Raw genomic sequence first — 14,366 nt, 5'->3', positions numbered from 1 at the left:
TCTCTAGGGCAATTCAGAGCAAAGACACCTTCCAGTAACTAATGTTCTGACATACAAATCAGCATGCAGCGGGTCTGCAAGCCACGCTCAGCACAGAAACGAAGGGACGCAGCACAGATTTTATCCAGCCTTTCTTCAAATCCAAAAACCACACACAGGCACAACGTTAATGGGAAGATTCCTTCACTTGAAAATGGACCTTTGATGTTTAAAAATACTTTGTTTTGTTTTGGGTTTTTTCCTCAGGACTGAAGAGGGACAAAAAGCAGATGCCATGTGGCCAGCCTGGCTCTGGCGCTGCTGCGGGAGTGGGGGAGCAGGGAGTGGCAGGAACAGGAGGCAGCACCATGCCATCAATCAGCAGCAAAAGCAGAGATCAAAGTGGCAGTCAGGATCACCCACGTTTCACACGAGGGCAGAGACCCTCGGACAGGATGGAGCCGGCAGAAGCCAAGGCAGGTCTCAAGAGCTGGGAGGGGAGACTGAGTCCAGAGGCACAGGGCTGCACCACACTGAAGTCCTGTTAGAGCCGTAAGGAACCTCGGGGTAAACCAGAGCCCCCATGCACAGAGTCATAGGGTGCACACCCAGCTCTGCTGGGCAGGAGAACAGCATCCCCACCACAGGCAAGAGAACAGGTCATGCCTATAGAGATGAGCTAGTGCAGGCCTGCAGCAAAGGAGCAGAGTCCCCTTCACACCCACCTCTCTCCAGATCGGGCAGCAGCCAGAGCAAGCAATTGTTCCTAGGTAAGCAGAAAATGTGCTGTCAGCCCCTTCTCCAAGGGGTCTGAAGCCAAAGTTCAGAAGGGAGCAGCCACTCTGGAATGTACATGAATATTCATGACTGAGCTGGAAAAGCACTGCTCTGCTGCTTCTCCAGACCTCCAGGTCTAGCCTCTGCTTCCAAGCTGTAGGAACCAGCAGAAATGGGGACAGTCCAGATGTAAACCTACATGCAGATAACCCTTGCCTGCAGCCAGCTGTAATGGTTCCTCCTGCAGCTGACGCTGCCTTCTGCTCTGGCAGCTCACAGGCTGCACAAGAGCTGCTTCAAGACACGCAGGTGTGCTTGTGCTCTGGCAGCATGCCACAGAGCCAGGCCAGTGCAGACAGGGCCTCTGTGACAAAGGGCAAGGTGGGGACATGTCTCAACTTTTTGTCTGCTCCCTGTTGGCATAGGAACCTCCAAGTCCTGCTATGTACAGAGCAGATCTGCCCCTGCCCCAGGCATGCCACTGTTGCATTCAGATGGGCCCCACCAGGCTGCAATGGTCCCAACTGCTGGCCCAAGCCAAAAAACAATGAACAATGGAGGGACCTGCAGTTCATCAGCCCAGGCAGATGGCTAAGTAGGGGCACAGAAGAGACAGCTGTCTTTCGTGATAGTAGACTGGGCAGAGAGGAAGAACCCAGAGGGGCCCTGCCTGGCCTGAACACACAGACACAGGTGGGTCCTGGCTGGGCCTATGTCTGGGGACTCTGCTTTTCTTCTTCATAACTCTATGGAGCACACAGGCTGGTGGGTCAGGAACTCCTCTGCAAGGCAAATGCTACCATTCCTGCTTTCTACCACACTGCCCACTGGGCAACCAGAAGCCAGAGCCAAAGGGAGCTCTGAGGGATGGTGTATGTGCAAGTAGGGAGCTGGGGAGAAGTGTGTGTGTATAGCGGGGGGGGGGGCGGGGTTAAGGGAGGGAAGGGGGCAGGTGCTGGTTTGGGGACAGGAAGCTGGATTGCAGAGCTCTAGGTTTGCAAGGCTTGGGGAAGACTGCAGCCAGAGAAGCACAGCTGAGAATTTTAGGGCTAGAAACAGCCACCAGACTCCACCAAGATCTGGGTGGCGCAGAGACATCTGGGTTCCCACAGACAGGTGCCCGTGGGTCAGGCTGCAGTGCTTCAGGACAGGACACTATCCCAGCACAGACTGCAAGCGAAACACCTCCCATGGACGGGGCTCCTGTCAGGCTGAACAGAGCCCAAGAACTTCTTCTCAAACCTTGCAACAGTGGAACCAGCCTGACTATGCCAAAGGTAAGTGAGCCGCATGAGCACCCACACCAGATTTGAACACACAAACCTGGACCCAGAAATCCTGCCTCACCCTTGTAGAACCACAAAGCAAGCAGCAAAAGAAGTCTCAGCTCTTTGTCCATAGGGTGTTCATGGGTGACTTCAATTACCCGGACACCTCATGGGAAGATCACTCAGCTAAACCTGAGCGGGCGCAAAGCTTTCTCTCGTGCGTGGATGACCTCTACCTGACTCAAGAAGTCTATGGGCCAACGAGAGGCAAAGTGCTGCTTGACCTGGTACTGGCTACGGGGGACGACCTAATTGGCGGCCTAGTGATTGATGGGAACTTGGGCGACAGCGACCACGAGCTGATCACCTTCACCATCCGCCGCAAAGCTGGCAAGTCAGTCAGCAACACAGAAGTCCTTGACTTCAGAAAAGCCGACTTTGATAAGCTCAAGAGGCTAGTCGGTCAGGCCCTCAGGGACCATGACCCCAGGGAGATGGGAGTTCAAGAAGAGTGGTTGCTTCTCAAGGAAGCGATCCTCAGTGCACAAGCTAAATCTATTCCAACACGGAGGAAAGGCAGCAAGAAGGCACAGCAGCCCCCCTGGCTCTCCAGAGACCTAGCGGACCTACTGTGGCTAAAAAGGAAAGCCTACAAAGGATGGAGGACGGGATTCACCTCCAAGGAGGATTACTCCGCGCTGGTCCGGTCCTGCAGAGAGCAAACCAGGAAAGCCAAGGCTGCAACTGAACTCCAACTAGCTTCAGGCATCAAGGACAACAAAAAGTCCTTTTTCAGATATGTGGGGAGCTGGAGGAAAAGCAAGGGCAATGTTGGACCCCTGCTAAACCAGATGGGGCAACTCACAACTGACGCCCAGGAAAAAGCCAACCTATTAAATAGGTACTTTGCGTCAGTCTTTCATCAGTCACACGGGATGCCCATGCCTGCTATGGGACAGGGAAATCTGGGTGAGGGGGATCCCCTACCCTCCATCAATGCTGACCTCATGAAGGAACATCTTGAGAAGCTGGATACCTTCAAGTCAGCTGGCCCTGACAACCTGCACCCCAGGGTACTCAAGGAGCTGGCGAGCCTCATAGCCCAGCCCCTGGCACGGGTCTTCGAGAGCTCCTGGCGCTCTGGTGTAGTGCCCAGAGACTGGAAGAAGGCCAATGTGGTGCCGATCTTCAAGAAAGGGAGGAGAGTGGATCTGGCTAACTACAGGCCCATTAGCCTGACTTCTATCCTGGGGAAGATCTTAGAAAAGTTTATTAAGGAAGCCATCCTTGAGGGACTGGCCCAGGCTAACATCCTAAGGGATAGCCAGCACGGGTTTGTTGCGGGTAGGTCTTGTTTGACCAATCTCATTTCCTTCTATGACCAGGTGACCCATCACCTGGACGAGGGAGAAGAGATTGATGTCATATATCTTGACTTCAAAAAAGCTTTTAATCTGGTATCCCATGATCACCTCTTGGCCAAACTGCCCAGTTGTGGCCTTGGCTCCACCACGATCCGCTGGCTAGGAAATTGGCTTCGTGGTCAGACCCAGAGTGTTGTGATTGATGCCAGTCACTCATCATGGTGCCCTGTGACCAGTGGGGTCCCTCAAGGATCTGTCCTGGGACCCATACTGTTCAACATCTTCATTAACGATGTGGACATTGGAGTCAGGAGTGGACTGGCCAAGTTCGCCGATGACACCAAACTTTGGGGCAAAGCATCCACACCAGAAGATAGGCGGGTGATCCAGGCTGACCTGGACAAGCTCAGCAAATGGGCAGACGAGAACCTGATGGTGTTTTAACACCGAAAAATGCAAGGTTCTCCACCTTGGGAGGAAAAACCTGCAGCACCCTTAAAAGCTCGGCAGTGCTATGCTGGCTAGCACTACAGAAGAAAGAGACTTGGGGGTCATCATTGACCACAAGATGAACATGAGCCTGCAATGCGATGCTGCGGCTAGTAAAGCGACCAAAACACCGGCGTGCATCCATAGATGCGTCTCAAGCAAATCCCGGGACGTCATTCTCCCCTTGTACTCAGCCTTGGTGAGGCCGCAGCTGGAGTGCTGCGTCCAGTTTTGGGCTCCACAATTCAAAAAGGATGCAGAGAAGCTTGAGAGAGTCCAGAGGAGAGCCACGCGCATGATCAGAGGTCAGGAAAACAGATCTTACGATGACAGGCTGAGAGCCATGGGACTCTTTAGCCTGGAAAAGCGCAGGCTCAGGGGTGATCTGATGGCCACCTATAAGTTTATCAGGGGTGACCACCAGGATCTGGGGGAACGTCTGTTCACCAGAGCGTACCAAGGGATGACGAGGTCGAACGGTTACAAACTCCTGCAAGACCATTTCAGGCTGGACATAAGGAAGAATTTCTTTACGGTCCGAGCCCCCAAGGTCTGGAACAGTCTGCCAGCGGAGGTGGTTCAAGCACCTACATTGAACACCTTCAAGAGTAAATTGGATGCTTATCTTGCTGGGATCCTATGACCCCAGCTGACTTCCTGCCCTTTGGGCAGGGGGCTGGACTCGATGATCTCCCGAGGTCCCTTCCAGCCCTAATGTCTATGAAATCTATGGATAAAAGCCATTTGATGACTGCATCTGGCCCTGTCAGGCATTTGGGCTGTGGCTTATATGGAACCTGCCACAACATCCAGTTCTCGTAGGGTGCACTCCTCACCAGGCCGTGTCCTTCCCTCCAAGCAGCTAGCTCAACAGACACCACACCACTCAAAGCCCAGACCAGCTCAGGGCTGGAAGCAAAGTCTAAATCCCCACTGCTCACCTCCTTCTGCAGTATCAGTCACCCATCCCAGAGGGCAGCACTCCTAGCTAAAACAATTTCTTCCTCTTCAAAGGCCACAACTCAATGCTCATGTTATAGGACAGACAACGCTGGGCACTGCCAAGTCTCTCTTTGCAAAAGACCTGTTTACTGCAAAGCAAGATGCGAGAAACGCACTCCTAACCAGGACCTGACACCCCACGCAAACAAAACTCCCCTTACCTGCTCATGCTCCTTTGGCTGTCCCTGGCTAGTCTTGGTCTTTTTTGGCTTAGAAGGGCCTCCAGGACTACAAAGAGACACTGGCAGCTTTGAGGATGGCATGTCTGACACTGGAACTGCTGCAGCTGCAGGAGACTCTCCAAGACACTGCCCACCTCCAGAGAAAGGAACGAAGGGGACAGGTGCTGTGGCAGCCTGCAGTCCCCCTGAGCTGGCCAAGGCATCGGGCTGCTCATCTGTACAGCTCTTTAAGGAGGCAGACACATCTCTGTGGTCCAAGTCCTTTGGGAAAGTGTTTGTTTGAAGTAAAGACAGATCCACAGCTCCTTCGGTGCAGACTGACCTCTGTGGAGGCTCATTCGCTTGGGCTGCAGTGTCCACAGCCTCCTCCTGGCCAGATGAACTGTGCTTCTTCATGACAACCCTGAAAGGAGATGCCAACGGAAGGAATGAAAGCACTATCACTGACGCTGAGAGCCTGGCCAGCCAGCCCTGTTCCCACCATACCCCACACAGAGGGACTGCAGAGCACAAAGAACCCCAACACCCATGAGCTGCTTCTTAAGGACAGGCAAAAAAAAACAGTCCTAGTTACTCTGAAGTCTGAAAGGCCTGTGAACAGCCCCCACTCCACGGAGAAAGTCTCCTTTTTGGGGAAAAGGGCAGCAGTCAGCCCTGGAACACACCCAACCTCCCACAGACTGAGCAGGGCTAGTAAATCAGATAGATGGACACCCCTCACCCCAGCCAGGAGGCACTGCAGGGCCTGGGAGCTGAACATTCGTGCCATACAAGGCAGGGAAGGTACAATGGCAGGATTTGTCCTACCCTCAGAGGGACTTAGGCTTGGAATTATCCGATTCACTCAAGGGAAAAAAAAGCCAATCTATGCAAGCCCCTTTAATCTGCACAACACAACTGGTCAGTGCCAGCATCTGCAGCTGCGGGAAGCACATCTGGGAAGCAGTTTCAGATAAACAGGGAAATACAATAATTACTGAGTGCCGCGATGGTTTTCTCTTTGAACTTTTAATGCATTTTTTTCATCCTTGAAACAAAACAAATTTACCACTAGAGTGAAAAATAGAGGGAAGAAAGGGGAAGTGCCCAAGCTGGAAATGCATCTCACTCCTCCCAACCTGATAATGGCGCTGCCTCCAGTCAGGCCAAGCAGTTTCAGTGTTGTCTTCTCCAGGGCATCCCTCCCTGCTATCTGCAAAGGGAATGAGGGGGGCACAGGTTTAGGGTACCTGTTTGCCAGCCAAAAAGTCAACCAGCAGGGCCCATGCCGGCAGCCTCAGGCCAGCACGTGGCACCCATGCTGAAGGCAGAGCTCAGGGTGCTGCCACTTCCTAGACAGCTGCACATGGGACAGGAGCACGTCTCAGAACTGCTCAGCCAGGGACACTTCCACCCCAGAGGGAACACCAGTGGCAGCAATCCCCGCAGAGACTGCAGGTCCCAGCCTCTACCCCGTCCTTGACCCGCTCCCAGAGGTCAGCAGGAAACACTGGGGCCATCTCAGGAGAGTGGGCCCCACTCTGCTCACACACAACATATTAAACAGAAAAGCTAATGCAAGGAAATCAAAACTTGGCGGAAAGCAAATATTTATTAAAATGAAACCACTGTTTTGACTCTCGGGTTTCAGAAGAAGTCGAGAAAAACACAAGCAGGTCATTGAGAGCATTTTATGGGCTCAGAGGTCTGAGCAGCCCTGGGTTATGTTCCAACAGAGCTTTTTTCCATACAAACACGTCAGGCTTTGAAAAGACCAAAGCTCTTCAACTTCCCTGTTCAAAAAAGCTCTGGGAGAAAACATTTTCCAGGTTGGAAAGTAGTGCTGGGCTTTCCTTATTTTCAAGAACAGAGGGAGGGAGCTGGTGACTTACCTCATCTCGCATGTAAATACAGACTGGGAAAGAGTCACGGGGCCGTTCCACAAACTCCCTGCAAGGAAAGGGAAAGAAAGTGCAGCCATCACTCCAGCCACCGCCCCACAGACCGTCCCGTGGAGAGGGACAGCACCAAGTAAACCTAGCAGGCCACTCTCCATTCTCAGGCACACCAGTGTAAATCCAGAGCAGCTTCACAAGCCCAAGTGAGAGCACTGTGCAGAGGTAAACCTTTGGCTAAACATGCCAATTATCCCGTCAGAGGCAGAAGAGAGCTAATGGTTCAGCTGGATTCTGACATGAGTTTCCTAGATCACTCGGACAACTCATGCCCTGTGCCTCAACGCCCCACCTTTAAATATGGAATAGTACTTTCTTTATTCCACCCACCATCTAGCTTCGCTTCTCCGTTACAATGTAGACTGGATTGCGTTTGGGGCAGGGGCTGTTTCTTCTAGCATCTGGTGGAACAGAGTCCCCTGCTAGACGTTACTCTGATTCAGCTACACTACTAATCTGAGCACAATGGTGATGATGCAAAGTCATGCACAATGGATATGGCAGCAGTTTTTGCATCTGACAGAGCAAACACCAAACCAAGCCTCATAAAAGGCAGCTGCAAGGCATGAGATGAAGACGGGGCTAGAAGTTCAGTGAGACAGGGCACATACAGGGAGAGCAGCCAGCACAGGAGATGCAGAAAAGGAGAGTGCAGATTCAAGGACGGAACAGAGGTGTTTGGTGGTAGAGAAAGTCGAGTGAAGATGCTGCTCTCTCCCTCTCAAGAAACAAAAACTTTCAGTCTAAATATCTAAGAAGTGGAAATTTAACTTCAAGTCTCCCTGGCCCAGGCACAAAGCACAACAGCCACTGTTGCCAAGCATCTCATAAATACTGCAGGGGCTGCAGGTAGGCTGAAGGGTGATCCTTGTCAGCAGGAATGCCTAGCTACTACTGAATGGTAAATGTTGTCCAAGGACTCCAGAGGTCAATGCAGAAATAAGTGTCTGGAGCTCCTGGGTCACAAACCAGGCTGGAGCTGAGAAGAGGGGTGATGGATGATAGTGTCACACTTCTGAATTTCAGCTGATTAATTTGTTTAGTCATCCTAGACCCCGTAGAGAATATACCCTACTCTCTTTACAGGAATAAGGAAGCAGTGGAACAGATACAGCCAAGGGACGCCTGGGACTCCTAGCTGGTCAGATGCTTCTCATGAGATCAGTCTCCAAAGACGGATGGGGAAAGGGGCAAGGATTGGATTTATACGAACCTCCCATGGTCACGATGTACAGGGATAACTACCACGGGAGCCTGAGAGAATTCCATTTTGAATGGTGAAGTCCCAGTAATCTCAGTTCAGGCTTGAGATATACAGCACAGGCACCAATCACAACTGGGGAAGAGCTCAGCCTGGCTGTTATGCCTGCCGTTTGGGACATGATGCTGGTTGTCAATAGAGACAGAGGAGGAAGGAAAACTCATGTGAACAGGTTCCCATCTTCAAGAAGGGCAGGAAGGAGGACCCAGGAAACTATAGGCCAGTTAGTCTTACCTCGATCCTAGGCAAGCTGTTCGAGAAAATTATGCTGGCACACAACCAGGAGGGGCCAACAGGGGACTGCATGCTTAGGGGCAAGCAACATGGGTTCATCAGTGGCAGGTCCTGTCAGACCAACCTGGTGGCCTTTTACGATCAGATCAGCAGATCGTTAGACGCAGGGGTAGCAGTGGACATCGTCTTCCTGGACTTCTGGAAGGCCTTTGACACTGTCTCTCACCCTGTTCTCATTAAGAAACTGGGGGGCTGTGGTGTAGACACCCACACAGTCAACTGGGTCGCCAATTGGCTGGAGGGCCGCACCCAGAGGGTGGTAGTAGATGGGTCCTTCTCAACCTGGAAGGACGCGGGCAGTGGGGTTCTGCAGGGCTCGGTCCTCGGGCCTGCGCTGTTCAACATCTTCATCAGTGATTTGGACGAGGGGGTAAAAAGCACCCTGTTCAAATTTGCCGATGACACTAAGATGTTGGGGGGACGTGGGCACACTGGAAGGATGCAACAGGCTACAATCAGACCTAGACAGGTTACAAGGGTGGGCGGACGAGAATAGGATGGGATTCAACACAGACAAGTGCAAAGTGATGCATCTGGGGAGGAACAACCGGCACCATACCTACAGGTTGGGGAACTCCCCTCTTGTTAGCACGGAGGCGGAAAAGGATCTTGGAGTCATCATTGACTCCAAGATGAACATGGGCCGGCAGGGTGGGGAGGCAGTCAGGAAGGCCGACCGCACCTTGTCCTGCATCCACAGATGCATCTCGAGCAGGTCCAGGGAAGTGATCCGCCCCCTCTATGCGGCACTGGTCAGGCCGCAGCTAGAGTACTGCGTCCAGTTCTGGGCACCGCACTTCAAGAGGGAAGTCGACAGCATGGAGAGGGTCCAGAGGAGGGCCACTCGCATGGTCAGGGGCAGCAGGGCAGGCCCTACGAGGAGAGGCGACGGGACCGGAACCTGTTCAGCCTCCACAAGAGAAGGCTGAGGGGGATCTTGTGGCCTGTTATAAACTAGTCAGGGGGGACCAGCAGGCACTGGGGGAGTCCCTGTTCCCCCGTGCACTGCCAGGAGGGACCAGGAATAACGGTCACAAGCTGGCAGAGGGTAGGTTTAGGTTAGATATCAGGAGGCGACTTCACGGTCAGGGCAGCTAGGGTCTGGAACCAGCTTCCAAGAGAAGTGGTGCTGGCTCCTGCCCTGGGGGTGTTTAAGAGGAGGTTAGATGAACATCTTGCTGGGGTCGTTTGACCCCAGTACTCTTTCCTGCCATGGCAGGGGGTTGGACTAGATGATCTCCTCAGGTCCCTTCCAACCCTAGAAACTATGAAACTATGAACAGCAGCACTAAGTTAGTACTATAGTCAACAGTCTCTGCTGCTGACAGGTGGATATTTCCCACCTGAACAGGCCCGAAAACCGAAACATTCTTCCCCCTGATGACGGATGTACAGATCTTCAGAGGCCTTAATGTGGCCCTACAGCCCAATCAGCTGTGTAAAGACTCATCCATACAAGACCTGAAAAGGTCTGGTCCTTCAAGAGGAAAATCGTTGGTAGCAAGAACCTTGGGCATCCCTGTGGACCAGCAAACACTACAGGACATGGCATTTCCTTATCTAGAAATGCCTGGGTGGGAATCAGGGGGCAGTGGTGCACGCCTGCAGAGGGGGAAACGAGCAGAGGGGCAGTAGGCAGCGCTGTGCTGCCCTCGGTAAGAAGGGCGCATGCTGGTGTCAGGAAGTCAGCAACAGATCTGCAAGCACCATTAGGCTCCGGTACCAATACTGGGTCCAGTCTCATGAGTCTCAGTGTTATGCCAAGACAGAAGTATTGCTGGTGTTGACTACTGGTAACGGAGGTGACTCAACCTCAGTCCTCACTGAGAGAGACTCTGCCGCATGGACCTGGGCTAAGTGATCCAGGTTTGGGACCCAGAATTAGTTCACAGTTCTTTCCTCTAGTCCAGGGAAGTGGCTGGCTGCTATATGTCACCTCGACACAGTGCTTCCACCTGCTCTGAAGTGGTACCTGACTTCAGTGCCCGTGTCCCAACATCCACAGACAAAGCTGACTCCCCTCGAGCCCAGGCGTGGAGAAGGCGCTGGCTAGAAACAGCAACGACTAGATGGCCAGAAGCTTTTGCTCAGTTTAGAGTTTTTGGAAGATTCCGAACGTTCAGGACAACCCAGCAGGTAGTAAGTTGTGACACCAGGAGCAGAGGTCAGAAAGCTGCTCCTCAGGTTGCAACACGCTGGGTAGGGATCAGGCCAATACCCCTTTGTTTCACAGTTGTTAGGGTCAGAAGGGACCTCAACAGATCATGGAGTCTGACACCCTGCCCTGGGCAGGAAAGAACACTGGGGTCATTTGAGCCCAGCCAGGTGCTTGTCCAGTCTCCTCTTAAAGACCCCCAGAGTAGGGGAGAGCACCACCTCCCTTGGAAGCCCATTCCAGATTCTGGCAAGCCTTACTGTGAAGAAGTTCTTCCTGATGTCCAACCTAAATCCGCCCTCTGTCAGTTTGTGGCCATTGTTCCTGGTTATTCCTAGGGGTGCCCTGGTAAACAGAGCATGTCCAATTTCTTGCTGCCCTCCCCTCACCCCATGAATTTGTAAATGGCCACTGATACTGAAGCTTTCACCATTTACTGCTAACATCTTCCACCTTCGAAGCCCCACGTGCCACTGCGGTTTATATCACTATTTAACAGAGGACCCTGGGTAAAACATAGCAGCCTGCCCCGCCAGTGGAGACATGCCATCTGCACTCCAACAGCTGCTTCACTGGCAAAAGTGAAACAGCTGAAATTCCTCATCATGTAGACTGCATTGATCCCAGTACCCTGCGAGCTCTGGTCTCCATGAGGGCTGGCTCTCTCTGCGGCCTCACCCCAGCAGGGAACAATCATGCGTCACCTGCTACTTTTACAAAAAATGCCTTTCTGCAAGTCCACTAATGAAATCCACCTGACAGCCGAGTAAAGGGATCCTTCACAGCGCGGCTCCAGAGGCCTCTGAGAAGGGAGGTAGCAGCCAGCCTCTGAAGCCAACTTGTCACTCCGTGCTCCGCACACTGCTGACTCCAGCCGATACCCCAGTGCTAGCTATTAACTCCAGCAGGTCTTTGCAGTTGACTTAATTAAAGGGTTGTACAAACATTCATGCATATCTGTGTCTTCACTTACTGACCCCAAAGGAGACGATACCAAATCCCTCAGGACACCATCAGCCTGAAATAGTTTCAATCTGTGTGTTTGTGAATTAAATGTTTTGGAAAAACGTTATAATAAAAAGACACCTTCCACAGTAACAATTACCTGCACTGTACCTGCAGAAGGGTCCATGTAACCACAGCCTCCAAAGCACTTACCAGTGTGGTGTCTAAGTGCTAAACAGAAATGCAGAAGTAAGGAGGAGCAGGTGTTCCCTCTCCTGTGTGCAGGGCAGGTGCAAATTGTCTGCATCTGGGAGCAAGGCTCCTGCTGCCTCCTTTGTCCAGCTCCAGTCATTAATCTGTGCTGGGAAAGCAGCATGAGCCATGAGGGAAAGAGAAGGGGGCACTGGTTTTTGTCCATGCAGAGGTGAAACAAACCAGCCCGTACCACGGTGGCCATCAATCTCGTTAATAGCAGGAGTGGGCAGCACAGCCACAGGAGACTGCCACTTTCAGCAAGCAACCTGAACCCAATCCTAAGCAAAAGCTAACAAGCCGACAGATGCCCTGTGCTTCTCCTTTCCAGCCAATGCCATGCATCGTTCTCCTGTTGAGGTTGTGCAAATTCTCTCCCTCTCTAGTAGCAGACTCCAATTGGCACTGAAGGCTGCAGCATGACACAGCACTATCTGCACACAGCTTGCAAGGCCTCCACTGGAGACATCCAGACTTCCTGATCTGCAGCCTGGTCTGAAACCAAAACTGACACTGCAGATGGAGGCTTCTGGAACTTGGCTCCCATCACTTTGTGGATAACTGTACCAAGAAGCAATGGGCCGGCCAGCGATTGCTGGGGTTGTGCACCAGTCTCCTGGAGCACAACACTCAGGTAGGTAGGCTGGGTACTGAGATTTTCACCTCTGCACAGAAGTGACCAGCAGGGAAGAAAACCCCACTGTGTGTTTATCAGACATTAATAGCAATAGGGCAAAGCACGGTCAAATACTTCAGCTGTCCTGGAAGTACCCATTCATCTCAGAGCTTGGAGATTTGCTAGAAAGCATGTCAGGTTCTCAGAGCAGTCCCCCCGAGGGTCCTGCTGATGTAGCAATTACAGGTATACCCTCTGGCATTACATGTACACCCACAGAAACTAGGCCTTTAAATACCTGTGCTCAGACCACAGATCTCCAAAGATGAAGGATCTTCCACCAGATCCTTCTTCATTCATCACCAAGAAACAACAGAAAATCCCACATAATTCTGCCAAGGGGCCAACAGGGACCTGGGAGCCCAACACAGAGACTTGGACGAACCCAAGGTTCAGACCTTGCTCAGAACAGAGAGTAATGCATTGCCGCTGTCTAGCACAGCTCCCAAAGAGGCCAGGTGAGAAGGAAGCACTGTGACAGACATGCTCTCAGATGGAAGGACACTTCAGAAAGTGAGATGACAGAAGAGGGGAAGAACAGATGGCGCAGACAAGGACTCTGCTGGAGAAGTGAAAATGGCTGAAGAAAAGTGGGGAAAATGACTGAACTGTGAGAGGAGCCATCAAGGCCCAGAGCTTATGATCCAAAGCATGATCTGACTTTTACAGAGAAGTTGAGAACCTTCAGATCATAATAATCAACCAGCAGTTCTGCCCAGGGTGTCAAACCTTGGTCTTCAGGGGTTAAGTCAACCTCCACCCATTAGAGACAAGGTACTGTACAGCTATCTAGGGCTAGGGCTTCTGCAGAGTGAGTCCACAGCGTCTAGTCCTGGCCACTGTCAGAGATGCTGGACTAGCCAGCCTGTCGCTCTGCGCCAGGACAGCAGTTCCGAGATGACCACAATCACTATGGGTGTGGCTAGCTGGACCCTGGAGCAGCTGGCAGCACCCCAAGCAGAGGTGCAAATCAGGCCCCAGGACTCCACCTGTTCTTGCACATCATGTTGGAAAGCCCCAAGCACCACTCGCAGCTGTGCCGGTAAATCCTGCCACCTGCTCATCCACTCAAATGAGCATGATCAAAGGACCAGGGGCAAAGATAAGCTGCTTCATAAACCTGCATTCTGCTGCTGAGCTCAGGAGGATCCAATGCCCTTCAGCTGGCCTGCTCCCCAGCCCCTGCATGTGGAAACTCTTAGGACCCTTCCAGAAGGCTAGTGTGCACTACTTCTCCTCTAACCTTTCAGGGAATGGCCATCAAGAAGCTATGGAGCAAGATCTGCATTTGAATGGTAGGTGGGACTCACTAACAACCAGCCCGGGCCCCTGGGAGGTGGGGGGGAACCATCAGAGAGATCCTTACATGGGCAGAGAAGTACATTGCCCACCTGAGACTACATCCAGCCCAGGCTCCTTGTCTGTCTTCACAACTCCAAATCTGCTCTGTTCTTCTGTTCGCCCTTGTCAAGTTCCCAGCAGCTCCTACCACTGTCAACCGCTCCCACCCGTGCGTCAGATTCTCACCTACGCTCCTCCACACACAACTTCCAAGCTCATCCACGCCTCCCTCTGGCCAGTCCACATTTAAGTGCACCAAAATTTAACAGGGAGCTTGTAGTTGTGGCACTGTTATTACAGTCCTGACAGGCACGTGGGGACTTGCAATTCCCTTGATGGCTCACAGCACCCAGTGGAAGGCAAGCTAGATTTGCACCTTATAGAAACCAAACACACAGAAGCTCATTTCATCAGATGGTGTCCCAGGCAGAAGCAAAGCCTGCACAG

At 52.3% G+C, this 14,366-nt stretch overlaps 1 protein-coding gene across 2 annotated transcripts in view; it reads right to left on the bottom strand.

The window, feature by feature from the left end:
- ASPSCR1 (ASPSCR1 tether for SLC2A4, UBX domain containing) overlaps window positions 1-14,366 on the bottom strand; it is a 56,105-nt gene that overhangs the window by 27,978 nt on the left and 13,761 nt on the right. For both annotated transcript variants that reach the window (XR_016443770.1, XM_090059502.1), the window contains exons 5-7: window positions 6,933-6,990; window positions 6,180-6,253; window positions 5,041-5,464 (exon numbers count right to left, since the gene is read on the bottom strand). Coding sequence is in view for 1 of the 2 variants with exons in the window: in XM_090059502.1 (XP_089915628.1) it covers window positions 5,041-5,464; window positions 6,180-6,253; window positions 6,933-6,990 (556 nt within the window). In the remaining variant the exon portion in view is untranslated. The remainder of the gene's footprint in view (window positions 1-5,040; window positions 5,465-6,179; window positions 6,254-6,932; window positions 6,991-14,366) is intronic.

The sequence above is a fragment of the Crocodylus siamensis genome, chromosome 8 (assembly GCF_052110815.1).
Source record: "Crocodylus siamensis isolate JL-2025a chromosome 8, ASM5211081v1, whole genome shotgun sequence".
Classification (NCBI taxonomy): Eukaryota; Metazoa; Chordata; order Crocodylia; family Crocodylidae; genus Crocodylus; species Crocodylus siamensis.
Note: the sequence above shows the minus strand (reverse complement) of the source record. Positions and strands in the feature narration are given on the sequence as shown.